This window comes from Mustela erminea, chromosome 2 (assembly GCF_009829155.1).
Source record: "Mustela erminea isolate mMusErm1 chromosome 2, mMusErm1.Pri, whole genome shotgun sequence".
Classification (NCBI taxonomy): Eukaryota; Metazoa; Chordata; class Mammalia; order Carnivora; family Mustelidae; genus Mustela; species Mustela erminea.
In genome coordinates, this window is record NC_045615.1 from 142,165,181 (window position 1) to 142,191,794 (window position 26,614).

The following is a 26,614-nucleotide window of genomic DNA, read 5'->3' on the forward strand; positions in this document are numbered from 1 at the left end:
CATTTTTAAGTCATTGAAAAAATATGGAAAGAAGAATATTTCATGACACATGAAAACTATGAAATTCAAATTACATCGTTGGTCATTACTGGAATACCATGCTCATTTGTGTACTGTGGCTTGTCCTGCTGCAGTGGCAGAATTGAGTATTTGCAGCAGAAACTGGCCGACAAACCCTAAACTACTTATTATCTGGTTTAGAGAAAATTACTGACCTCAGGTCTCACAATAGGAAATTCCTTCCTCGTGTGGAGGAACATTATCTTTTTTTTTTTTTTTAATGTAAAACAACTTGACTAAGTTGTTCACATACCATTCAGTTCACCCATTTGAAGTGTACAGTTCAGTGGTTTTTAATATATTCCCGGACTTGTTCACCCTGTCACCACAATCAATTTTAGAGCATTTTTATGACCTCGAAAAGAAACCCTGAAAACCTGTTAGCAGCGGTTCTCCATTTTACCTTGGCCTCCTTGGGCCTAGGCAACCACAAAGCTACTTTCTGTCTCTACAGATTTGCCTACTCCGAACATTTCATATAATTGAATCGCTTAGTATGAGGTTTTTTACCTCTGGCTTCTCTCACTTTGCATAATGTTTTCAAATTCATCCATGTAGTATGTATCAATACTTTATTCCTTTTTATTGTAGAATAACATCCACTGTATGGATAGACAGGAAATTTTCATTTTCATTTATGTGGTTTTTACTATGACTATTATGAAAAATGATGCTGTGAACATTCATGTATAACTTTTTGTTGATGTAGGTTTTCATTTATCTTGGGTATATACCTAGGTTCATATGATAACCAAAGCATTTGAGCAACTGCCAGGCTGTTTTCTAAATCACCTGTACCATTTATATTCTCACCAGTAGTGTATAAGTGTTCTAATTCCTCCACATCCTCACCAACGCTTACTATCTGTCTTCTTTATTACCATCATGCTGGTGGGTATGAAGTAGTACCCACTGTGGTCTTGATTTGCATTTCCTTGATGGCTAATGGCATCAGGCGTCTTTTCATGTGCTTATTTGGCCATTTGTATGTCTTTGGAGAAATGTCTATTCACATCCTTTGCCCATGTTTACATTGGGTTATTGCCCATTGTTACTGAGCTGTAAGAATGTTTTATATATTCCTGATACAAGCTCCTTATCAGATACATGATTTACAAATACTTTCCCCCATCCTGTGAGTTCCCTTTTCATTTCCTTAATGGTATCCTTTAAAGCACAAGAGTTTTTAATTTCAATAAAGTCCAATTTATGTATTTTTTTTTCTTTTGCTGCTTGTGCTTTTGGTGACCTATTTAGGGGCAGTATGTTATATTTTCTTTTATCATCTCCAAAAAAAAGTGTGAATGCACATAAAGCGCTTAATAGTACTTGGAACATTATAAGAGCTCAGCATTAGCTATTATTGTTACTATTATGGATTCCGTAGTTTACTTCCAAAGAGTATTATTGAATTAATGCATAGAAATTAGGAGCTCAAGTTAGGAATAAGAACATGGAAGCATTATAAGGGTAGTCTTTATGTCTTATATTTTCAGTTAAAATTTTACCCCAACAGAATATTTTTAATTGGGATCTTTTGGAAGACTGCCGGCCAGAATGTACTTTCTCCTAAAAATAAGTGTTAAAATTACCAAATGGAAAATTTCTGTGCAATATGGCAGCTTTTAGCACAAGCCGCTGATTTATTCCTTTCCATATTTGTTAAAAAGACCAAGGAATGTAGAAATGGGATTTTAAAAAGCAGTAGTAGTGAAAGCTCAGAAAAAGTGATATTCATATTACCAGAATCTTTCTAGAATGTAGAAGGCAAGATTTATGAGTTTACAGTAGGTCTTTTACTTAAAAACTAAATTAATCCTCTCAATTTTTAAGTAATTTCCTGTTATTCAGCTATCTACCCAGTTGTCAAACCAGCCATCATCACTGACTCCACTCTCCTGTAAAGCTTTTTTCTCTCAACTAATCAGCAAGTCCCATGTGTGCTACCTCTTAAATAATATTTAACACTTATTAAGCTCTTTTCATGCAGGAGGCTCTGTTCTAAGTGCTTTTTACATGGCTACTTCAGTAAATCTTCACAATTGCCTTTTCAAATAGCTAATGCTTACAGATGTGGTCTCTAAGTTAGAGAGTTTAGTAATCTGCCTGAGATCACCTAACTGTGAAGTCAGTTGGAGTCTGGCTCCTGAGCTCACACTTCTGCTCCCCTGCTGCTGTCCCATTCTGGCCATTATTCTCTCCCAGCTGCCTTCGTATATCAGCAGCCTCTTAAATATGTATTTTACCCTGAAGACAGAGTCATCTTTCAGAGATATAAATCTGATCAGATTTAAAATCTGAACTGGAGATAAATGGGTGGCTCTGTCGGTTAAGCTTCTGCCTTTGGCTCAGGTCATGATCCCAGAGTCTTGGGATCGAGTCCCACATCAGGCTCCCTGCGCTGTGAGGAGGCTGCTTCTCCCTCTGACTGCCGTTCCCCCTGCTTGTGCATGAGTGTGCGCATGCGCGCGCTCTCTCTCTCTCTCTGACAAATAAATAAATCTTTTTAAAAATAAAATCTATGAATTGTTTTCAAAGACTTCAGTGATTGGCTTTTGCCTGCTTCAGGGTCTAGCTTCTTTTCCCCAAACTCATCTCCCCCATTTCCCACATCTCATTTTCTCAACTCCAAGCTTAATGGACTTTTTCTTGCCCCAATTTTCTGCAGAGGCTATTGAAAAGTCTTTCATCCCTTACAGTACTTTTACCTGGCTAATTCCTATTCATCCTTTAGAGTCAGGTTAGACATCGTTTCCTCACACAGGAAATGAACCCAAGACTCTAGATTCCCTTCCAGTATATTGCCATAAAGTTCATTTTCCTAGCAGAATATTCATGGTATATATTATAGTATAGTATTGTTTAAGGTTTGTCTTCTCTACTAGGCTTTAATTACTGATGTCAGAGACTTTATCCATTTTACTCACTGTGTATTCCTAATGCCTTGCTGGGTTCTTGGTATGTAGTATATACTCAATGCTGGTTGAATGATTTAATAAAAATGCACACAGCACAGACTCTTCCAACCAGATATATAATTCAAGTGTCCAGGTATCTTTATTGATTTGTTTTTAATGAATAACATGGATAGAAGTATGAATCTGCGCTAAAAAAATTTTCAGAGGATACCAACTTGTATCATTTGTCCCCCACTTAGCATCAGCAACTGTTGGGTAACATAACCTAACCAAAGAAATAGCACTTGTGTTTACACTGTTGACCACCCTATTCTTGAAATTCTGATCTCTTGCTTGGCCCTGTAGGATTCTTTTCCGTGTCTTTGTGATCTCATTATTTCTTCTTTGCTCTGTATTCCTCTGCCATCTCTCATGAGGGCATACTCCTGATCAGATCAGACTTAACCTGCTGGGTTTTTTCCTTTTATAAATGGATTGATCTTTATAAATCTTTAAAAACAAATCCATGCCGTTCTTTGTCTTCTATTACAATCACACATGAAAGTAATATATAAAGGATAAGACACTCTTGTCCTTTTTTTTTTTCAACCAAAAACATCATTATTGTAAAATGTCCAATGATTTTCTTTCCAAAGCATTTCCATATTATTAAAAAGACAAACAGAATAGTATTGTAGTCTTCTGTTACTTACTTTGTTAATTTTGTTCCGTTATCTGCTGTAAATAATCACCTTCCATAAAATTCTTTTTTCAGAATCTCCAGGAAATGAGTATTTTTGAAAAATCAAAATTAGAGAAAACTATTGAACATTTGACATGTATTAACCATCAGGTAATTTATCAAACTAGATTTGGGGTAAATTGTGTTACATGAATAACTTTTAATTATTCATTAAATTATTTTAATTATTCAATTATTTTCAATATGATCTGTGTTTTCAAAATTACAAAATAGTATGCTAGAGATGCTGTGTAACACTTGTTAGAAGTATATACTCTGGGGGTGCCTGGGTGGCTCCGTGGGTTAAGCCTCTGCCTTCCGGTCAGGTCATGATCCCAGGGTCCTGGGGTGGAGCCCCGCATCAGGCTCTCTGCTCCGCGGGAAGCCTGCTTCCTCCTCTCTCTCTGCCTGCCTTTCTGCCTGCTTGTGATCTCTGCCTGTCAAATAAAATAAAATAAAATAAAATAAACTTAAAAAAAAAAGTATATACTCTGAAGGCTGACTACTTGGGTTCATATCCTTCTCTGTCACCTAGTCCTATAGACGAGCTACTCAAACTTCCCCATCCCTCAGTTTCTTTATTTGTAAAACAGAATGATGGTAGTACCTCTTAAGTTTTTGTTAAGATTAAGCAAGTTAGTACATGTCAAGAACTTAGAAGAGCTGCTGGCATGTTGTAGGCCCTCAGCAGGTGTTAGTTATTGTTGTTTTGTTCTTGTTCAAAAAGCAATACAAACATAGAGGAAAAAATGAAATTCATTTTCATTCCTCATTGCTCTCTCTAGAGATAGAATTTTTTAATCAAATTGTTATGAATACTGAATCTTTTTTTTTCTTGGTGTTTCATTTTGGCTAGTTTCCTTTACTGTGTCTTCAGTGTTTTTATTTACCATGTCTATGAATACTGTCATTTGTTTCTATCAACTTTGGTTTTTTTTTTTTTTTTAGTCCTCCTCATCATGGGTTATATTTTTCTGATTCTTTACGTGCCTGGTAATTTTGGATTTCATACATTGTGAATTTTACCTTCTTGGTTGCTGGGTAGCTTGTATCCCTATAAATACTCTTGAGGTTTGTTCTGAGATACAGAACAAGTATCAAGTCAGAGGGGAGTAGCTCGAACCCTTCCAGTTTTGCTTTTAAGCTTAATTAGGTGGCATCAGAGTAGCATGTAGTCCTGGACTAATTTGTTTCATTACTGGGACAGAACTGTTTTGAGTACACTATCTATTGACCCATGAATTATGAGGTATTCAAATGACTGATTGGACAGGAATTACTCCTGGCCTACATGAGCTTTGAGTATTTTTCCCTTTACCTTTTTATTGGTTGTTTCTCTGGCCTTAGGTAACTTCCTCTGGCACCGATTGTAGATCTCTGGAGCTCTTGTATGTGCAGCTCTCCTCTAGTGTCTGCTCTGCAAATCCAAACTGCCTTGGCCTCCGTTGGCTCTCAGTTGCATCTTCTGAACTTAGGGGAACCACCAGACTTCACCTGAGTTCCTTCCCCTGTGCCACAGCCTAGAACTTCTTGAAGCAGGAAGCTGGAGCAATTGTAGGGCTCATCTCATTGGTTTCTTGTCCCTCAGGGGTCACTGTCCATCACTGCCTGATGCTCAGTGTCTTGAAAACCATTGTTTCATGTACATTGTCCAATTTTTAATTATTTCAGGTAGAAGGGTCCAGCTTGTGCAGAAGCTGAAAGTGAAAATTAATGAACTGAAAAATATAAAAAATATATCTAAGGTACTAGAAGTCATTGGAAAGAGACTAGGATATAGAAAATGTAAAATAAGTTAAAGCCTTAGAGAATAAAGTGAGAAAGTCTAAAATATTTACTCAAAATTCTAGAAGAATGTAATAGAATGTGTGAGAGAGGCAGTATTTGAAAATAAAATGACTGTTAATTTTCTAAGTATTATAAAAACACAGGATTCTCTGATTCAGAATGCACAATGAATGCTAGAAGTATAACAGATTGCAAAGAACAGGAAAAAAAATCTAAACCATTTTAATAGAAATAAGCAATGTGAGATTCTTCTGTATGTATTTGCTGGATCTTTAAAGAAAATATAATACAAACTTAATGAAAGACATTAAAGAAGACCTAAATAAGTGAAGAGATATATCAGGTTTTTTAAAAAGGTGACAGACATTATATTTATAAAAAGAATATAAATTCTCCCCAAATTGATCTATATAGAATTGATGTAGTTCCAGCTGAAATTCCAAGATAGGGTGTGTGTGTATGTAAATTGACAGTGGATTTTAAATTTTACATGGAAACAGAGCTAAGAATCCCAAAGAAATTTTAAAGAAGAAATTTTAAAGAAGAGCATGGTGTAGAACTTAACCTACCAAGTGTGAGAGCTTTAGAGTTAGCAATTAATATAGTGGTAGTTCACAAGGATTAAAGGACAATGATAAAATCCACAAAACCACAAACATACGGAAACTTGATCTGTCAAGAACTCAAATCAATGGGAAAAGAAAGGATTACTCAATAATTATTTCTGGGACAATTGGCTATTCATGTGTATGTATATTTATGTATATGTAAATTAAGAAGGAATTACATCCTACTTCAAATATACCATACCCAAAAATCAGTTGCAACCTTGAATGTTCAAGAAATAGCCACAGGTTTTTAAAGAAAATAGAGTAGATAGGGCACCTGGGTGGCTCAGTGGTTAAAGGTCCGACTCTTGATCCCAGATCAGGTCTTGATCTCAGGTCGTGTGTTCACACCCTGTATTGGGCTCCATGTCCAGCAGGAGAAAATCTTTTTTACCTTTGGGAAATAATAATAGTAGCAATTTATATAGCATTTACTTTGTTCAGGCACTTTCTCGACATTTTATATGATTTTAATTCTGATAACAATCAGATGAAGTAAATGCTAATATTATCCTTATTTCTTGCATAAGGAAACTGAGGCAGGGTGAAATTTACCTAACATCACACAGGTAGCAAGTGTCTGCTGCCAAAATGTAAGCTCCTAAACCCAAATGAAAGAAAACAGATAACTAGGACTACACTGACGAGAACTTTGTTCATAAAATTGCCATAAGTTGAAAAAACAGGCCACTAACTGAGAGGATTTGCTATATACATTTAACCTAAGAAAACTCAACAGAAAATATGAATTGACACTTCATGGCGGAAGAAATTACAAATGGCTAACAAATATAAGAAGGTGTTCTACATCAGTAATAGAGGAAATACAGATTAAAACCATAGTAAAAAACACTTCACATCCATCGGGGCATCAGAAATTAAAAAGGGGCGCCTGGCTGGCTCAGTCAGTAGAGCATGTGACTCTATTTCGGGGTTGTAGGTTCAAGCCCCAGGTTGGGTGTAGAGATTACTTTTAAAAAAAAAAAAAAATAGGGGCACCTGGGTGGTTCAGTGGGTTAAAGCCTCTGCCTTCAGCTCGGATCATGATCCCAGGGTTCTGGGATGAAGCTCCGCATCGGGCTCTCTGCTCCTCAGGGAGCCTGCTTCCTCCTCTCTCTCTGCCTGCCTCTCTGCCTACTTGTGATCTCTGTCTGTCAAATAAATAAATAAAGTCTTTAAAATAAATAAATAATAAAAATATATTAACAAGTTATAACACACATAATTTAGCAAATACATGTAGGGTCAGGAAGTACAAACTGGTATCTCTTTAGAGGATAATTTGGCCTTGCCTAGCAAAGGCATATTCTATAAGCCAGCAAATCCATTTCTATAAGAACTCTGGTTGGAGGTCAGCAAACTGTGGCCCCCAGACCAAATCTGGCCTCTAGTTTGTCTTTGTAATAAAGTTTATATTGGAACACACCCATGTTCATTTGTTATGCATTGCCTGTGGCTCTTTTTATGTTACCACCAAGTGGTGGCAGTCGACCACAAGGCTCACAAAGCCTAAAATATTTAACTCCCTAGTAGAAAACGAGAAACAATCTTGGTATCAGTTAGGGGGAAAATAAAATTGTAATAATTCATCAGTGAAATATTACAGAGCAGTGAAAATGAGTGAACAGTAGCTGCAAACATCAGTATGCATGAATCTTACAAATACAGAGTCAAAGAATATGCAGTATGATTCTACTTATGTAGAGTTCAAAAATAAACAGACCTGAACTGTATATTATTTAGGGATTCATATAGATATCGTATACTAACAAAAAAGTGAGAAATGAGAAACACGAGACCCATGCTAGTGGTTGTTTTGGTAGGGTTTGAGGGATAGGATTGGTGATTGGAGACTGCTCACAAGTAGTTTCAAGGTTCAAGTAATAGGTAATACTCTTAAGCCTGTTAATAGATACATAAATGTTCTTTTGTCCTTGTTGTTCTATATATTACACATGTATTCTTGTTTGTACACGATCCCAAGAAATTTTGAAAGATTTTTAATGCAAAAAAAAAAAAAAAACAGGGTGCCTGGGTGGCTCAGTGGGTTAAGCCTCTGCCTTTGGCTCAGGTCCTGATCTCAGGGTCCTGGGATCGAGCCCCACATTGGGCTCTCTGCTCATCTGGGAGCCTGCTTCCCCCCAACCCCCGCCCGCTGCTCTGCCTACTTGTGATCTCTCTCTCCATCAAATTAAATAAATAAAATCTTTTTTTTTTTTTTATTTCATTTCCCACCTCTTTATCCCCAAAACTACTACCTACAGTTCTAATTCCTCCTGGTGTTCACCTCCCTGTTTCTAAATAATGTGCTTGTAACGGCTTTGTCTAACTTGTCGTTCTTTGTTGATTCAAGATGATTTAATGAATATCTGTGATGTTGGGAGATAACTTAGCACTCTTCCCTTTTTCTTCCCACTATTAGTTCAAAGAGTTTTGCTGCATATTACACTTACCTTAGTAGTGACTGTGTATTATTATGATTTCTAGTGGCCCATGGGTCAGCCAGATGGGATAGTACTACTCTTGCCTCTTCTCTTACAGATCTTTTTCCTGGAATTAATAATTGCTTTTGTTTTGTTTCATTTTATTTTTTGTTACTTTTCTGTTTTCATTAAACCTGTTTCTAATTTTTGTCAAGAGCTACAACACCTTGGGGTGCCTGGGTGGCTCAGTGGGTTAAAGCCTCTGCCTTTGCTCAGATCGCCCAGGGTCGTGGTGTCAAGCCCTGCATCGGGCTCTCTGCTCAGCAGGGAGCCCGCCTCACCGAGCGCCCCCCCCACCTGCCTCGCTGCCTACTTTTGATCTCTGTCTTGTCAAATAAATAAATAAAATCTTTAAAAAAAAAAAGGAGCTTCAACATCTCTACCACATGCTCAAACAAATCAGTTCTGTTGTTTTCAGTTGTGAACTATGTTCTCCTCTTAATTTCTCTGAATTTCTCTGTTCTCTCCTATATTTATTCTCGTGTTTTCTTTCCTTCATTTTAGTATAGCGCCTTCTTCAGCAGTTTCCTGGAAAAGAGTGCATGGGAGGAGGGTTTTTTACACTTCGTGTCTGAAAATGCCTTTATTCAGATTTCACAATTGATTTACGATTTGGCTTGGTATATGGAAATCTAGATTAGAAAATTATTTTCACTAAAAATTTTGAATACTGTCTCCCGTTGTCTCAACTTTCTTTGAGATGTCTGATGCTATTCTATATCCTAGTCCTTTGTACATGTTTTTATTTCTGAAAACTTTTAGAATTTTCTCCTTCTTGTTTTCAATTTCTTGTGTAAGTTTACTGTACTATTTTTTCTCTCTCTGGCATGCTTTTTTTTTTTTTTTTTTTTAAAGTAAGCCGTACACTCAGCATGGGGCTTGAATTCATGACCCTGAAATCAAGAGTCACATGCTCTACCTACTGAGCCAGCCAGGCACCCCTCTGGAATTTCTATTAGTTGGTTTTCGACCTCCTAAAGAGATCTGAGGTTCTTATCCTTTCTCCCTTATTTTCTCTTTGGCTTTTTGTTCTTTCTGGGAGATTTCCTCAACTTTCTAACTTTCTTCTAACTTTTCTATTGATTCATTTTAAAATTTAGTTATATTTTTGGTTTCCAAGAGAACTTTCTAGAAAAAGGTAGGAGCACTCTGGGGTGTGATGCTCCCATTATAGATTTTCAGCCAGTCTCCTTGTTCTGCTCCTGACCCCAGCCCACCACTTGGTGCCTTCATGTGCTGAGTTTCTTCAGGGCAGATCAGCTATTTGCTAACTGTGGTCACTTTAGATCAGTGTTCCTCAGCTGGGGTCAGTTCTGGCAATACCTGGAGAATTTGCAGTTGACACAAATAGAGGAAAAGATGCTTTTCATACTTAGAAATACTACTAGAGCGCCTTCCCTACCCAACAGACTGGGATGCTGCTAAACACTCCTACAGTGCACAATGCACAGGTCAGCCCCCCACAACAAAGGATTATCTGGCCCCAAATATCAGTAGTTCCTAGGTTCAGAAGCTTTACTTTAGATTATATCCTTCCACTCTGAGTCACTGTTATATCTACTCTTTGTCTTCCACAGGTTATTGACATCACTTAACCATGGTTTTCTGTCTTGTTCTCTATGTAACTTTCTATTCCTCTACTGTCATTTCAAGAGGGAGGGGGGATCAGATGTGTATAGTCAACAGTTTTAACTGGAAAACTTCTATTTAACACAAATATTTCTTGGGTTTGAGTTTTGCCTATAGATCGTTATTCCATTTAGAATTTTTTTTGTATATAAAATAAAATAGAAATCTGATTTTTTCTTCAATGAGTGGCTGTCCCAACTCGGTTTTTAAAGCTTTTTCTTTTCCCACTTCCTTTAAAATGCTACCTTTTCTAAATTCATATCTGTACTTGTAATTGCTCATTCATGTGAAATCCACAGTTTAATAGTAGCTTGTAATTTATTCCGGTATCTCATAAATCCCCCACAATTTTTCCTGTTTTCTTAACTTTTTTTCTAAATGAACTTCAGAATGAAATCTAAGCCACCTTCCTTTTTTAAAAAAGGTTCTATTAGGGGGCCTGGGTGGCTCAGAGGGTTAAGTCTCTGCCTTCAGCTCAGGTCATGGTCTCAGGGTCCTGGGATCGAGCCCCACATCAGGCTCTGTGCTCAACGGGGGTCTGCTTCTTTCTCTCCCTCTGCCTGCCATTTCCTCTGTTTGTGCTCTCTCTGTCAAATAAATAAATAAAATCTTAAAAAAAAAAAAAAAAGATTCTGTTAGGATTCTTATGGAAATTTTACTGACTTCACGGTTATTTCAGGAACTTTTAATACATCTCCAATATTCATATTTCCATTCAGAAACATGTTTTGTCTTTACATTAAATCAGGTTGTGTTTTATGTCTTTCAAGAAAATTTTAGTTTTTCATCTAAATCTTACCCATTTTTTGTTTGGGTTACAGTATTTTCTGCTCTGATTTTTCTTCAATTTAGTCCTATGTACTTACTGTTTTTTAGAAATTCCTCAAAATGTTTGCTCTGTTTGCTAATGGTTTCCCTTCCTTTTTTCATTGCTATTATGGGTATATTCCTTCCTTCCTTTCTTGCTTTTTAAAAAAATTTTGTATCTTGTTTTTTTTTTTTTTTTTTTTCATTTCACTGATACTAATGAGAGATAAATGTGTATGTCCATTCTAACATCTAGAACCTAAAGTATACTCATGACTTTTAAAGTATTGCTAAATAAATGTAATTTATTTCCTTAGTTTTTCTGTAGAAATATTATTAAAGAGTGCTTAAGGAAGACAAAACTGAGACATCTATTAATTTTTTAAATTTAAATTATAGCTTGAAGATGAAAAACATGATTTAAAGTCTGAAGTGTTAATAATGAAAGAAACAGTAGAGTCATTAGAGAACAAAGCAAAACTCCAAGCTCAAAAACTTAGCCATGTGGCTGGTGACTCATCCCATCGGAAGACAGAGATGAACTCGCTTAGGTAAGTTTATTGAAAGTTTTGTTATTTCTTTTCTGGGAACAAAAAGTGGCTATGTTAGGTTTTCAGTGGTGACATTTTGGACTGGATCTTTAAGCAGTGAAGGTTGGCCTTGCAGCAGAACTACCTGTGGAGATTTTGGAAAGTATGAATTTAAGGGTAGATCTCAGGAGGTTCTTATTCACTGAGCAAACCTGGGTAGGTGTTGAGTATCTCTATTTTCAAAGACTCTCACAGACTTGATATGATTGCAGGCAAGTTTTTATACCTACTTCCTTCAAAAATTCCCCTTAGATACTTCAGATTATTTGTACTCCCTACTGTAGGATTGTGAAAAATTACAGAATTCTTGCTTATCATTGTCCTTTCCTCTTTCAAAAAATGTAAGTTCAGGATAATATGCATATGCAGAGTCTGTAAAGGTGATATGTCTAAAAGGTAGGAAGGTCAGTATGGAAGAATAGGCTGTAGCTATAGGTTAGAGTCAGGTTATGAAGAATATGGTCTGATAACCAAGAATGTCTGGATTTTACCTTATAAATATGGAGAACAAATTTTTAACCAAAGAGGTGATGTTATTAGCATGGCTTTTAGGAAGTGAACTCAGGCAGAAATTGGGAAGATGGATTTGGAGTCTTAAGAGACTGATGGCAAACCGGGGAGACCATGTGTCTGGACTAGAAACAGTGACAATGAACTTGAACAAGGCTAGATTTAGGAAATACTTCTTCCTAAAATCAAAAGGATTGGATGATTTGTATGAGAATGAAAGAAAGATACAGTAATGCAGAATGTGTTTGCCTTAGGAGACTGGGCTGTTGGTTAGCTATTAGTAGATTTAAACTACAAAACAGTAAAGGAAACAAAAGTCAACAGTTTTTTTCTGGACTGGGTAGCTGCAATAAGTAAAAAGACTTACGATCAGAAGAAGGAGATCACTGAAGGATCAGAGGAGATATTCCTCTCTAAACTGTGTTTGCAGGGGCGCCTGGGTGGCTCAGTGGGTTAAAGCCTCTGCCTTACGCTCAGGTCATGATCTCAGAGTGCTAGGATCAAGCCCCGCATCGGGCTCTCTGCTCAGCAGGGAGCCTGCTTCCCCCCTCTTTCTCTCTGTCTGCCTCTCTGCATACTTGTGATCTCTGTCAAATAAATAAAATTTTTTTTAAAAAAAGTTCTCTTTGTCAAGTATTAAAGAAAGAAGGTTGACTTAGTTATATATCTTTAAAAAAATAAAAATAAATAAATTGTGTTTGCAGTAAGGATCATGAAAAGATTTTCAGATGCCAACATGACATTGGATATGTGAAACTAAATCAGTCATGAAATAATAACTACTTGAGATGAGAAAGAATTGTAGTGATGATTAGAAAGAAGATTGAAAAAAAAAAAAGTAGAAAGATTGATAGGGGCACTTGGGTGGCTTAGTTGGCTAAGCATCTGCCTTCAGCTCAGGTCATGATCCCAGGCTCCCAGGATTGAGCCCTGTTGAGCAGGGAGTCCACTTCTCCCTCTCCCTCTGCCCCTCCCCCTTGTTCATGTCCTCTCACTCCAGTGCACACATGCGCATTCTCTCTCTCTCTCAAACAGAAGCTTAAAAAAAAAAAAAAGACTGATAAATTAGAACTGAAAGTGTTAGTAAACAGTAGAATGGATATTTCTGAAAACTGAGTTAGTAAAATAGAAAACAAACTCAAGAAATTCATCTAGAATTCAGAACCCAGAAGAGCAAAAAGAAATGATCAGAGAAAAGACACAAACTTGATATACAAACACTGAGAATTGTAAAATATATAGTAAAATAAACAGTGGGATTGAAAATCCAAAGAATAATTAAGAAAAGAAAAGCCTGGGTTTGTTCATAAGGGGGTCTATGATTATCAAACAAATTTAATAAAATAAGATCAAGAGTTCATTGTGTCTGATTAATTAAGGAATACTATTTTAGGGACTCAATATAGGGTATGCTCCTCTGACTACAAATCTTGATAAGTAAGACTTTAGGAAGAACTAAGGTGAAAGCTGCTTTTTTACTATTCTTTTGGTGAGTGCTTCATGAATCCTCTGGAAAGCTAGCTGAACGGGACTAGACTCTCTTCAGGTTCATATCTGTATTCAGCTCCAAAGTATAGATACTATGGTATAATTCTGTCACCCAGAATTACTAGTCTACCTATTTCCCTACTATGCTGACCTGACTAGCTTTGCATTTAATCCATTTTGCTTTTTCCCTCAGACTGTAGGCACAGCTCTCTTTCTTCACAGGAGGCCCTTCTCAGTCTTGTAAGAAGAGCTTTCAGTGCCCTTTCTTGGATCACCTATCCTACAGATTCTTTCACATTTTTTTGTTACAACAATGTCCTTCTCTCTTGTGAGCTTAATGTGCCACTTCCCTCACCAACACTGTGTTATAGGAAGGGACTGTGAAGACTTCACTGTCTCCCTGTACAACCTGGGGAAATTGCATGGTTCCATAACTTTATTTCGCTCTGACAGAAAAACTTATCTCTGAGAAAAGTTTTGTCAGTCACATTCTCCGTATCATTCTCCTAGTAGAACCATGAGCTCTAACCTTCAGGTCCAATCCAAAGCTAAACCCAATACAAACCATGATACCAAGCACTCTGTGGAAGCAAAGCACATTACCCAAACCTCATGCCACTGTCAATGTCATTAGTAGAGACCTTGCTGCCCCTTTAATCACATAAAGTTATCTTACCCTTAACAGGGAGACATTTAAGAAGCTGATACTCAGGGTCTCTTGCGTGGCTTATTTGGTTAAGCATCTGCCTGGTCTCGAGGTTCTGGGATCCAGCCCCACGTGGGGCTCCCTGCTCAGTGGGGAGCCTACTTCTCCGTCTCCCTCTCTCCCCGCTTGTGTGCTTTCTCTTTGTGTGTGTCAAATAAAATCTTAAAAAAGAAGAAGAAGCTGACATTCAGATAGATGAGGCATGTGTTCCTTTTCATCCACCTGGTAACCCATTTTGTCTTTCCCATCCTGAGGCAGCCATCTTTAAGCAATTTCAGTGCCACTCAACAGTCTTTTCCATATCAGGCACGGTCTCTAATTGTTCAAATACAGCATCTGAGGATGTAATACAAAAATCCCTCCTTAAGACCCCTGTTAACGTTAAACAAATGACTCTTGTCTTCTTTGAATTTTAGCATTTAATGAGATCTGGCATTTAATGCCCCAATTCAAAACTCCATAGTGCTATAAAGCAACTTTGCTCTACCCAGGGAAGATGGTCTTAGTCCCATGTTAGCCATCCTCTGGAGCTAGGGTCAGTTAACCTTTTCTGTAAAGGAACAGAGTCAGTATTTCAAATTATACACACCACCCAGTCCCTGCCTCATCTATTCAATTCTGCCTTTGTAGCACAAAAGCAGCCATAGGCAATTTATAAATGGAGCAGTGTGGCTGTGGTCCGTACAACTTTATGAATACTGAAATTTGAACTTCATATAATTTTCATATGTCACAAAATATCAGTCTTCTGTTGAAACTTTTTCAATTATGTAAACATGTAAGAATCTTACCTCTTGGGCCTTACAGAAACGGGTACCAGGCTGTAGTTTTGCCAGACCCTGCTTGAGAATAGTTTCCAGCCCAGTTAGACAACTGACTTTTCTCAATCAACCCCATAGTAAATAGCCTTAATCCTTACAGTTGCAAGCAATGAGGCTCTAAATGTTTAGATTCTTACGGCTGAAAGTACCCTCAGACTGTTTTCAGTTTACTTTAGTCTTCCGTTATCTTTTTGTACTTTTTTCAAAGCTAGAAGGCTATATACTTATCCAGGATCAAATAAATGCATTAGCAGACTTTCTTGGAAAGGGCTGCAACAACTCTAGTTGAAGTTAATATTATGGTAATGAGTTTCAGTTGTTATAGTAAGATTGAGGTATATTTAGACAACCAAATATAACTGGTCTCCCTTGAGAAGTTTTTATCTGTTAACGGAACTAAGAACCATTTTAGATATGGGAAAGAAGGTTCACAGACTCCTTTGAATGCCTAAGGAGTGTTTTCTGGCATGCTGACATTTTTTCTACAAAGGCAGGAAGAGGAGCCAGAGCCTCAAGTGAGGACAGTGAGCTCATGGAGATGGACTTGGAAGGGCTAAGGGAAATTAGGGTTACCATATTCAAATCATCATCGTTTTGTAGAAAGGTAAAGAAAAGCCAGTGCTGATCCTTTTCCTCTCTCTGACTCACCAAAGCATGATACTTAATAGTAGCCAACCTATCTCAGTTAGTGGTGGGCCATAAACATAGACTCTTGGGAGACATCTGAAATAAAGAAGAGATCCCAATCTGTATGGCAGAGTAGGAGAATCTTGAGCTCACCTCCTCATACAGACTCAGCAGACAAGAAAAAGACTAATAAAAGGCATCCAGATTGGTAAGGAAGAAATACTATTTGCAGATGAAATAATGCTATATATAGAAAACCCCAAAGAAACCAAAAAACTGTTAAACAAAGAAATGAATTTAGTAATATTGCAGGATACAAAATATATAGAAATCTGTTGGGTTACTGTACACTAATACCAAATAAGCAGAAGGTAATATTAAGAAAATAATTCCTTTTATGGTTGCATCAAAAAGAATAAAATACCTAGTAATAAATTTAACCAAGGAGATAAAGACCTATACTCTGAAAATTATAAGACTTTGAAGGAAATTGGATGACAGAATAAAGAGAAAGATACACTGTGTTCACAGATTTGAAGAATATTATTAAAGTGTTCATACTTCCCAAATCAATGTACAGATTCAGTGCATTCTGATCAAATTACCACAAGCACTTTTTTACAGAAGTAGAATGAATAATCTTAAAATTTGTACAGAACCACAAAGCCCCAAGTAGTTAAAGCAATTTTGAGAAAGAACAAAGCTGGTAGTATCATGCTAACATTTTTTTAAACTAGACTACAAAGCTCTAGTAATCAAAACAGTATGGTACTGGCACAAAAACACACAGATCAATGGAACAGAATAAGAAAGCCTGGAAATAAATCCACACTTCTTTTTTTTTTTTTCCCCCTTAAGATTTTATTTGTGTACTTGACAGACAGAATCACAAGTAGGCAGAGAGGCTGGCAGAGAGAGGGGGAAGCAGGCTCCCTGCTGAGCAGAGAGCCTGATGTGGGGCTTGATGCCAGGACCCTGAGATCATGACCCAAGCCAAAAGCAGAGAATTAACCAACTGAGCCACTCAGGTGTCCCTAAATCCATACTTCTATGGTCCATTAATCTGTGGCAAAGGAGGTCAGAATATATAATGGAGGAAAGATAATCTCTTCAATAAATAGTGTCGGGGAAACTGAACCACTTTCCTATACCATATATGAAAAAATAAACTCAAAATGGATTAAAGACCTAAATGTAAGACCTGAAACCATAAAACTCTTAATAGTAGCCAACCTATCTCAGTGGAAACTCTTGGATATTGGTGTTAGCATATTTTGTTTGGATCTGTCAGAGACAAGGGCAATAAAATCAAAAGTAAACAGTTGGAACTATATCAGACAAAAGCTTTTGCACAGTAAAGGAAACCATCAACAAATGAAAAGGCGGCCTACTGAATGAGAAAAACATTTGCAAATCATATATCTCACAAGGGGTTAGTTAGTATCTAAAGTATATTAATAACTCATATGACTGAACACCAAAAAAACAGTTAATTAAAAAATAGAGGACATGAATAGACATTTTTCCAAAGAAGGTATATAAGAAACAAATGAAAAGATACTCAACATCACTAATCATCAGGGAAAAATAAATCAAAACCACAGTGAGATATTACCTCAGGCTGGTCAAAATGGCTAGAATCAAAAAGACAAAAAGTATTGATGAGGATGTGGAGAAGAAAGAATTCTCATGCACTGTTTGGTAGGTATGTAAATTGGTGCAGCCACTGTGGAAACCAGTATGGTGGGTCCTCAAAAAATTAAAAATAAATACCATATGATCCCAAAGGAAACTAAAGCACTAATTCAAAAAGACATATTCATTCTTATGTTTATTGCAACATTATTTACAATAACCAAGATAGGGAAGCAACCCAAGTGTCCATGGATAGATAAGTGGAAAGAAAATAGAGTTTAGAAAAAAAAGATATGGTATATACATACACAATGGAACATTACCGTGAAAAAGAATGAGATATTGTCATTTTGTGACAACATGGATGGGACCTAGTGGCTCTCATACAAAGTGACAAAAGGCCAACAGAAAAGAGAAATAAGTCACAGGAATGTAAAATACAGCAGAGGGGATATAATCAGTAATATTGTAATAACTTTGGTGACAGGTGGTAACTAGACCTATTGTGGTCATTTTGTAATGTGTAAAATGTCAAATCACAATGTTATATACTTGGAACTGTTATAATATTGTGGATCAGGTAGAAAAAAAGCAGGGCGCCTGGGTGGTTCAGCTGATTTAAGTATCTGCGTTTGGCTCAGGTCATGATCCCAGGAGCCGGGGTTCAAGCCTCATGTTGGGCTCCTTGATCAACAGAAGGTCTGCTTCTCTGTCTCCCTCTACCTGACTTTCCCTCTGCTTGTATGCTTGCTCGCTCTCACTCTCTCTCTCTGTCAAACAAATAAAATCCTTTAAAAAAAAAAAAAGGTTACAGTATTCAAAACAGTGTGGTAACTGGCATAAAGGTAGACATAGAGATGACCCGATTGAATAGAACTGAAAGTCCAGAAATAAATTCATGTATCTCTCGCCAACTGATTTCAACAAGGGTGCCAGGAGCATTCAATAGAGAAAGAATAGTTCATCGATAAATGGTGCTAGAATAGTTGGATATCCACATGCAAAAGAATGAAACTGGACCCCTGCCTCACAGTAATTATAAAAAATAAACTCAAAATGGATTAGTGACCTAAATAGAAGAGCCAAAACCATAAAACTCTTAGAAGAAAACATAGGAATAAATTTTTTTGACTTTGGGTTTGGCAATGGATTCTTAGATGGGACACCAATAAGAATGAGCAACAAAAGAAAAAGTAGGTAAATCAGACTTCCAACAAAATAAAAACTTTGTGCATCAAAGGACCTTACCAAAAAAGTAATAACTTGCAGAATGGGAGAAAATATTATCTCTGATAAGGGTCTAGCATTCAGAATGTATAAAGAACTCTTATAACTGAACCAAAAAAGCCACAACCAGTCTTTTTTAAATGGGCAAATGACCTGGGGTGCCTGGGTAGCTCATTCATTAGTTAATCATCTGCCTTCAGCTCACATCATGAGAACCCCACATCCTGCTCTTTGCTTGGTGGGGAGCCTGCTTCTTCCTCTCCCTCTGCCTGCTGCTCCCCCTACATGTGCGCTGTCTCTCGTACACACATTCTCTCTCTCTCTCTCTCTCTCTCTCTCTCTCTCTGTCAAATAAATAATTAATTTTAAAAAATAAAAATAAATGGACAAAGGGCTCAAATAGGCACTTCTCTAAAGAAAGTACGTAAATGACCTGCAAGCATATGAAAAGATGCTCTTTAGGAAAATCCAAATCAAAACCAGTGAGGTACCACTTCACATCCCCTAGCATAGCTATAAATGAGAAAGAAAATACAAGTGTTGGCAAGGATGTAGAGAAACTAGAACTTTCATATTGCTGGTGCAAATGTAAAATCGTTCAGCCATTGTAGAAAAAATCTATCAGGTCTTCAAAAAGCTAAACATAGGCTCACCATATGACCCAGCAATTTTAGGTATATACCTGAAAGAATTAAAAACAGACCAGTGTATGTACACACATGTTCATAGCAGCACTATTCACAATAGCCAAAAGAAAGAAACAGCCCAAATGTCCGTTACCAGATAAGCAAATTGTGGTATATACATACACTGCATCAGCCATAAAGAGAAAGGATATTCTGACACTTGCTATAATATAGATTAACCCTGTACAATCATACTAAGTGCAGTAAGCCAAATACAAAACAACGAATATTGTATGATTTTACTTATGTGAGGTATCTAGTGTAGTCCAATTCAGAGAGACAAGAAGTTGTTTAGAGGTTACCAGGGAATGGGAAGAGAGGAAAAGATCGAATTTTTGTTAACTGGGTACAGAGTTTATATTGGTGATAATGAAGAACTTTTGGATAGAGAGTGGTGATGGGTATACAGGATTGTGAATGTATTTAAATGCCACGGATGTACATTTACAGATGGTTAAATTGGTAAATATTACACAAATTAAAAAAAAAAACCAGGGATATCATTATTGTTTCTCTTTCCTCTAATACACCATTAAAAGTCCAAACTACCCCTGTTAGATGGAGCTTCTGCTCCGTTTTAGAACTTGAATACTTCCTATGAATAAGGACTCTTTAAGATGCTGTCTCTAAAGGGGCGCTGGGTGGCTCAGTGGGTTAAAGTTTCTGCCTTTGGCTCGGGTCATGATCCCAGGGTCCTGGGATTGAGCCCCACATCGGGCTCTCTGCTCAGCAGGGAGACTGCTTTCTCCTCTCTCTCTGCCTGCCTTTCTGCCTACTTGTGATTTGTCTGTCAGATAAATAAATAAAATCTTTTAAAATAAAAAAAATTAAAAAAAAAAAAGATGCTGTCTTTAAAATATGTTTCAGCATGAAGGGAAGGAATTACTTTTGCCCCCTAGCGTGAAATCATGTATACCTGTATGTGACCTCTATGTAATATAGAATAATGAAGGAATTTGAAACTCAGTGAGATGGTCCTATCCAGCCACATGGCTGGTAAGTAGAGAACTAGAACTTCAATATTAAGTTGTACTGCTTCACTGTCTTGTGGTAAGTCATCACTCCCTTTCCTGTGTTCATGACACTTTCAAAGCTAAGGAATTGGTTCATTTCTCCTAATAATATAGTTCTCAAATTTTCCTTTCCAAATACCATGATGAACAAATAATATGATAGTCACTCAACTATTTGTGCTTATGAACTTTATACCTCAGTTCTTTCATTAAGCAGACTTTTTTTTTAAGATTTTATTCATTTATTTGACAGACAGAGATCTCAAGTAGACAGAGAGGCAGACAGAGAGAGAAGAGGAAGCAGACTTCCTGCTGATCAGAGAGCCCAGGACCCTGGGATCACAACCTGAGCCAAAGCAGAGTCTTAACCCATTGAGCCACGCAGGTGCCCCAAGCAGACGTTTTTCTTAGCAGTAATTCTATGAGAAAAGTTATTTCTAGGATAAGTTATAAAATCTCTATTGTTTCCTTCCAATCTACACTAGAGTATGAAAAAGTAAATCTATTTTTAGGACTCACCATGGGCCTACTTTGTGAACAATCAAGATGTTAGCCTGCCTTCCTGTATCAATCCCACTTTTATTAGGAATTAACCTTCCTTACGAACCTTAAATGTGAAGAAATCTTCACATTTCTACTTAGGACTTCAAAGACGGCCAAGCACTTGGTGTTTTTCATAGGACTCTGGGCCATTCCATTTTTGAACAGACATTTCCCCTTCCAGATAGAAGATATTGGTCTCCCTGAATTCTTCGTAGAAGGCAATGTCGTGTGGTAGAATAATGTTGATATCAGGTTGGCCTACCTGGACTTACTTCTTTGCTTTAATAGCTTTGTCACCTTAGACAAGTTATTACTTATTTGTGTCTATAAAATGTGGATGATATTTCTAATTATGGAATTGTTCTAGGAATGAAAGAGCTAATATTTTTAAAGTATCAATACAATGAATATTAGCTTTCTTCTTTTCTCTGCTGCCTGTGCTTATAACCCTCAGTGCAATAGCTACAGCTTTCAGGAACAGCTGAAGTACAGTGCAGTCACCTAGTCCTCAGAGATAATTTTTTGCAATAAAATTGCTTGAACCGAGGGTGCCTGGGTGGCTCAGTGGGTTGAGCCTCTGCATTTGGCTCGGGTCATGATCTCAGGGTCCTCGGATTGAGCCCCACATCGGGCTCTCTGCCCAACAGGGAGCCTGCTTCTCCCTCTGGGTCTCTGCCTGCCTCTATGCCTACTTGTTATCTCTCTCTCTCTGTCAAATAAATAAATAAAATGTTTTTAGGAAAAAAAAAAATGCTTGAACTGGGGGCACCTGGGTGGCTCAGTGGGTTAAAGCCTTTGCCTTCCGCTCAGGTCATGATCCCAGGGTCCTGGGATTGAGGCCCTCATCGGGCTTTCTGCTCAGCAGGGAGCCTGCTTCTCCATCTCTCTCTGCCTGCCTCTCTGCCTACTTGTGATCTCCGTCTGTCAAATAAATAAATAAAATCTTTAAAAAATAAAATAAAATAAAATTGCTTGAACCTAGAGTCCTTTTGACTTGGTTCTGTTTGACTGTGCAACCCTGAAGAAGACAGTCTCAGTTCAGCCTTCCTCCCTGCCTCTGGGCCATTATTCACTTGCTGTCAGCGTAGTCAGAGTCATGTTTTTCGTCTTTTCAGAATACCTTGGTATTGCCAATGACATTTCATTTCTATCCAGATGTCCCATCTTACTTATGGCTTCAGAAATCCAAAACTCCTGCCCAGTAAGCAGTTCTAAACTGAGCCACACTTGGTAGTTACTTGCCTGTCTTATCCTCTAAAAAGGAACATGTGGGAGTTCCCAATAAATAGCCTGAGGTGAGAACCACTTCTTTCCCTCTGGGCAGGGTTGAGAACTCAAGGTCAGGGTTAAAAACATCCCAGAACTAGATGACAGGAGAGCAGATTCTTGTAACTTCTGAAAAATAATCTCACTGATGAGTAAGTCATTCTTCTGAAATTGTCTGTATTTCTTCTGTAATGTTCTTTTGTTCCCTGAAATCAGTCTTTACTTTTAAATATTCATTGCACTGCAATAATGTCTACTTTGCCTGTTAACTGTGACCTCTAGTTGACTACCCACCAAAAAGTCAAAATAGAAAGTAAAATTAAATCTCACTTGTCAGGATTTATGGATAATCCTTGGAAGTTCCTGGCAATACAATAAAAATGACTATACCTTTACCTCCACTGTTAAAAATAGATTTTATAAGGGAAGTGTTAATATTAGGAAACTGAAGAGGACTTTAAAACTACCAAGAAACCTCTAGAAATACAATTAATTTGATTTATAGACTATATTATTTTTAGGAAGTGGAACCATTTTGGAGAAGAATGGTGGACAGCAAGAAATAATCATTAATATAATACCATTGATTAAACTGGAAGAGCTTTAAAATAAGAAATGAACTTTAAAAATAAGAATATACTTTAAGATCTCTCATTTTTAAAAAAATTATTTCTGGGGCACCTGGGTGGCTCAGTTGGTTAAAGCCTCTGCCTTCAGCTCAGGTCATGGTCCCAGGGTCCTGGGATTGAGCCCCGCATTGGGCTTTCTGCTCAGCAGGGAGCCTGCTTCCCCCTCTCTCTCTGCCTCCCTCTCTGCCTACTTGTGATCTCTGTCAAATAAATAAAAATCTTTTTAAAAAAAATTATTTCTGCCAGAGATAATGCCGTTTGTTTTTGTCCATTGGTTCTTTAGGATGGTAAATGAGCAGCTACAGCGGTCACTTGATGATTGTCAGCACCGGCTCTCCAAGAAAAGAGGTGAACTTGAATCAGCCCAATCACAAATTAACATACTGGAGGAAAAAATAGGTAAATGTTTTTAAATTTTGTCTTTTTTTTCTTTTTTAAGATTTTATTTATTTGACAGCACAAGCAGATGGAGCTGCAGGCAGCGGGAGAAGCAGATGACCCACTGAGCAGGGAGCCTGATGCGGGGGTTCAATCCCAGGACCTTGGGATCATGACCTGAGCCAAAGGCCGATGCTTAACCGACTGAGCCACCCAGACGCCCCTAAGTTTTGCTATTGCTAAACCTAATTTACTTTGTCTAACAAACATTTCTCTCTATCCATAGGTAAACTACACCTTCAGATGACTTCGCAGAATGAAGAGGCTCATGTAATGAAAAAGACCATTGGTGTTATTGACAAAGAAAAAGACTTTCTTCAGGAGACTGTAGATGAGAAGACAGAAAAGATTGCAAACTTGCAAGAAAACTTGGTTAATAAAGTATGTGACCGTTAAATACCTTTATCTGGCATCTCAACAGAAACAATTTCATTCTCTCAATTACACAGTTCTTACCTCCCATGTACAAGTTCCTAAGACCCAGAGCCATAGCTACTAATAGGCTTAAATTTTATTTCATGCCAATAATTTGGATTTGCAAAAATTCTATTTATAGGGACTCCCAGGTGGCTCAGTCAGTTAAGCATTGGACTCTTGATTTTGGGTTAGGTCATGATCTCAGTATTGTGAGATTGAGCCCTGTGTCGAGCTCCACATTGGTTATGGACCCTGCTTGATACTGTTTTTCTCCCTCTGCCCCTGCTCCCCAGCTCCCTGGATGCATGCATTTTCTCTCTCAAAAAAAATTCTATTTATAGGGGTGCCTGGGTGGCTCAGTGGCTTAAAGCCTCTGCCTTCAGCTCAGGTCGTGATTCCAGGGCCCTGGGATGGAGCCCCATGTTCAGCTCTCTGCTCACCAGGGAGCCTGCTTCCCCATCTCTCTCTCTGTCTGCCTCTCTGCCCACTTGTGATCTCTGTCTGCCAAATAAATAAATAAATAAATCTTTTTTTAAAAAAATACCTATCTATAGAACGTAATTTTATCAGATATTATTATAGCAAACTCAAGAAAACAATTGAGGATCTTCAAGTGGGTAGAAACATGCCAATATGTGAAGTACAGTTGGGACATAGAAATATTTACTTTGAAGCTTCCTTTTATAGCATAATTTACATAAATGTGATAATTTATATAAATTCAAGTAAAAACATTTTTATATGAGTGTTTTTGAATCATATATTTTCATAATTTCTGTAGGAAAAAGCTATTGCTCAGATGAAGAAGACAATCTCAGAGTATGAATCTTCTATGAAGTAAGTAATCAATGAAATGGCATCCTGCTTTTTTTAGAAATTTTCAGTAAGGGCAGCTTTTGTCTTTAAGTAGCAGTTTGACAATAGGAAAATTTCCTTGTTCAGTTTTGCCAGTGACAGCATCTAAGTCTGTTATGTGAACATGCCATCCTCTTGGACTTTCTCCCTTGCTCCGTCATCAACATCTCAACAGTCAATGTCTGATTCATTATTCTTTTCTGTACCTATTTGTTCTTTATTTCTACTATACTTACTCTCTTCAGACCCTAATCATTAAAAGTTTTTTACTTTAGTAGCCAGTCTGGAATTTATTCTACATCAAAACCTATCTTGAACAGTTACAGAATTTACATTTTATGTGTCATCTCTACTTAAGGCAAAAGTCACTAATGATTATTTTGTATACCTTACATATTACATAGTAGTGGGGACTTAAATATTAGATAATATTTGCCAATTCACTCTATTTTGTTTTGCTCCTAACATTTGAAAGCCTTCTGTTTAAAAAGAAAAAAAAAAAAAGTCCTCTATTTTTACTTGACTTTGGAATTATAAATTTATTTTACGATTATTTCTAAATAATGATTTGTAGGGATCTAAAATATCTGCTTTACCTAATCTATCAGTGTCTTAATGCAGTATAGTTTCTTGTATTCTTAGTATACTTAATTCAGAGTACAACAGTTTTCTTTTAAATGATTTACAGTTTTCCAAAAAGCTTTCTTTATTATTTCCACATCCCTCCTGTTAACAGCCAGCTAAAGGAAACGTTGACTAATCGGGACCGAGAAATAAGCAGCCTCCGGCGCCAGCTTGATGCAGCTCACAAAGAACTCGATGAGGTCGGAAAATCTAAAGAAATATCTTTTAAGGAAAACAGAAGATTACAAGATGATCTGACTACAATGGCAAGAGAAAACCAGGTATAGCACAGTGCATAAACTTTGATAGTTCTACCGCATATTCATTCTGTGCTAAATTTTAAAGCTCTAAATGTTTTTTCAAATTTAATGATATAGGGGTGCCTGGGTGGCTCGGTGGTTAAGCGTCTGCCTTCGGCTTCTGTCATGCTCCATACCCGTTCCCTGCTCAGGGGGAAGCCTGCTTCTCCCTCTCCCGCTTTTCCCTCTCCCACTCCTATTGCTTGTGTTCTCTCGCTGTCTTTTACTCTGTCAAATAAATAAATAAAATCTTCGATTAAATAAGTAAATAAATAAATGAAATAAAATTTGATGATATAAATATCAGCAACATAAATCTTTGAGGAGAATGGAACTTATGAGAGTATTTAAAAATGTGGTTTAGAATGCTGCTGTGTATCACAGGGTGTCTAATTGATGCAGCTGTGGTCTCCTTACCCTTTTGGTCTTTGTTACTAGGAATCCTAAAGCTGAGAGCGTGGTATTCTCTGTGGCAGTTACCATTGTCAGCCTCACTCCCAGCATCACTCTCAGGGCAAAGTGCTACGTTTTAAAGACCCATGATAAATTTTAATTTTTCACACTTCCTGCCAGCAACTTAGAGATATACCTATAAGTAAATTAATGAATATTTTAGAATGACAGATACTGAAAAGTATTGGTTTGTTTGTGCTGGTTTATTAAAGGATTATACCAAGAAGATGAATAATTTTCCTATTTTAAATATTTTAAAATTTTTTTTAATTACTTTTAGTATTCAGTATACAGCATATTGCCTATATATGAGTTTTTAAAAATGTCAATCCGTGAGCATAGCTAGCTCCATAATATAAATGCCAGATACATGATCAAGCCTACTATATGAGATGGATGGTAATATTTGGTTAAAAAATCGAGGTCAGGAAAAACATGAAAATAACTCTTAGAAACTGTTTTCCTTTTTCCTACTCTTATTCCCCAAATTCTAAAGGAGCTATTTGAATATAAATAGAACTCATTAGGTGCCACATTCATTGTAGATTTATCTGTCTTCAATTTTCTGATTTATAGGAAATCTCACTGGAATTGGAAGCAGCAGTGCAAGAAAAAGAAGAAATGAAGAGTAGAGTTCATAATTACATAACTGAAGTGTCACGATGGGAGAGCTTAATGGCTGCTAAGGTGAAAAAAACATTTAGGTTGGATTTAAGACTGATATCTAAAAAATATTTCCATGTGTATTTATTCTGTCTCCTCGTTTATATATT

At 37.1% G+C, this 26,614-nt stretch overlaps 1 protein-coding gene across 6 annotated transcripts in view; it reads left to right on the forward strand.

Annotated features, from left to right (window-relative positions):
- CEP135 (centrosomal protein 135) overlaps nucleotides 1-26,614 on the forward strand; it is a 75,216-nt gene that overhangs the window by 35,189 nt on the left and 13,413 nt on the right. For 5 of the 6 annotated variants that reach the window (XM_032334357.1, XM_032334361.1, XM_032334360.1 and 2 more), the window contains exons 14-20: nucleotides 3,733-3,810; nucleotides 11,414-11,565; nucleotides 23,039-23,154; nucleotides 23,420-23,574; nucleotides 24,392-24,447; nucleotides 25,202-25,370; nucleotides 26,418-26,528. In XM_032334357.1, the coding sequence (XP_032190248.1) occupies nucleotides 3,733-3,810; nucleotides 11,414-11,565; nucleotides 23,039-23,154; nucleotides 23,420-23,574; nucleotides 24,392-24,447; nucleotides 25,202-25,370; nucleotides 26,418-26,528 (837 nt within the window). The remainder of the gene's footprint in view (nucleotides 1-3,732; nucleotides 3,811-11,413; nucleotides 11,566-23,038; nucleotides 23,155-23,419; nucleotides 23,575-24,391; nucleotides 24,448-25,201; nucleotides 25,371-26,417; nucleotides 26,529-26,614) is intronic. The other variant, XM_032334359.1, reaches the window with a different exon arrangement.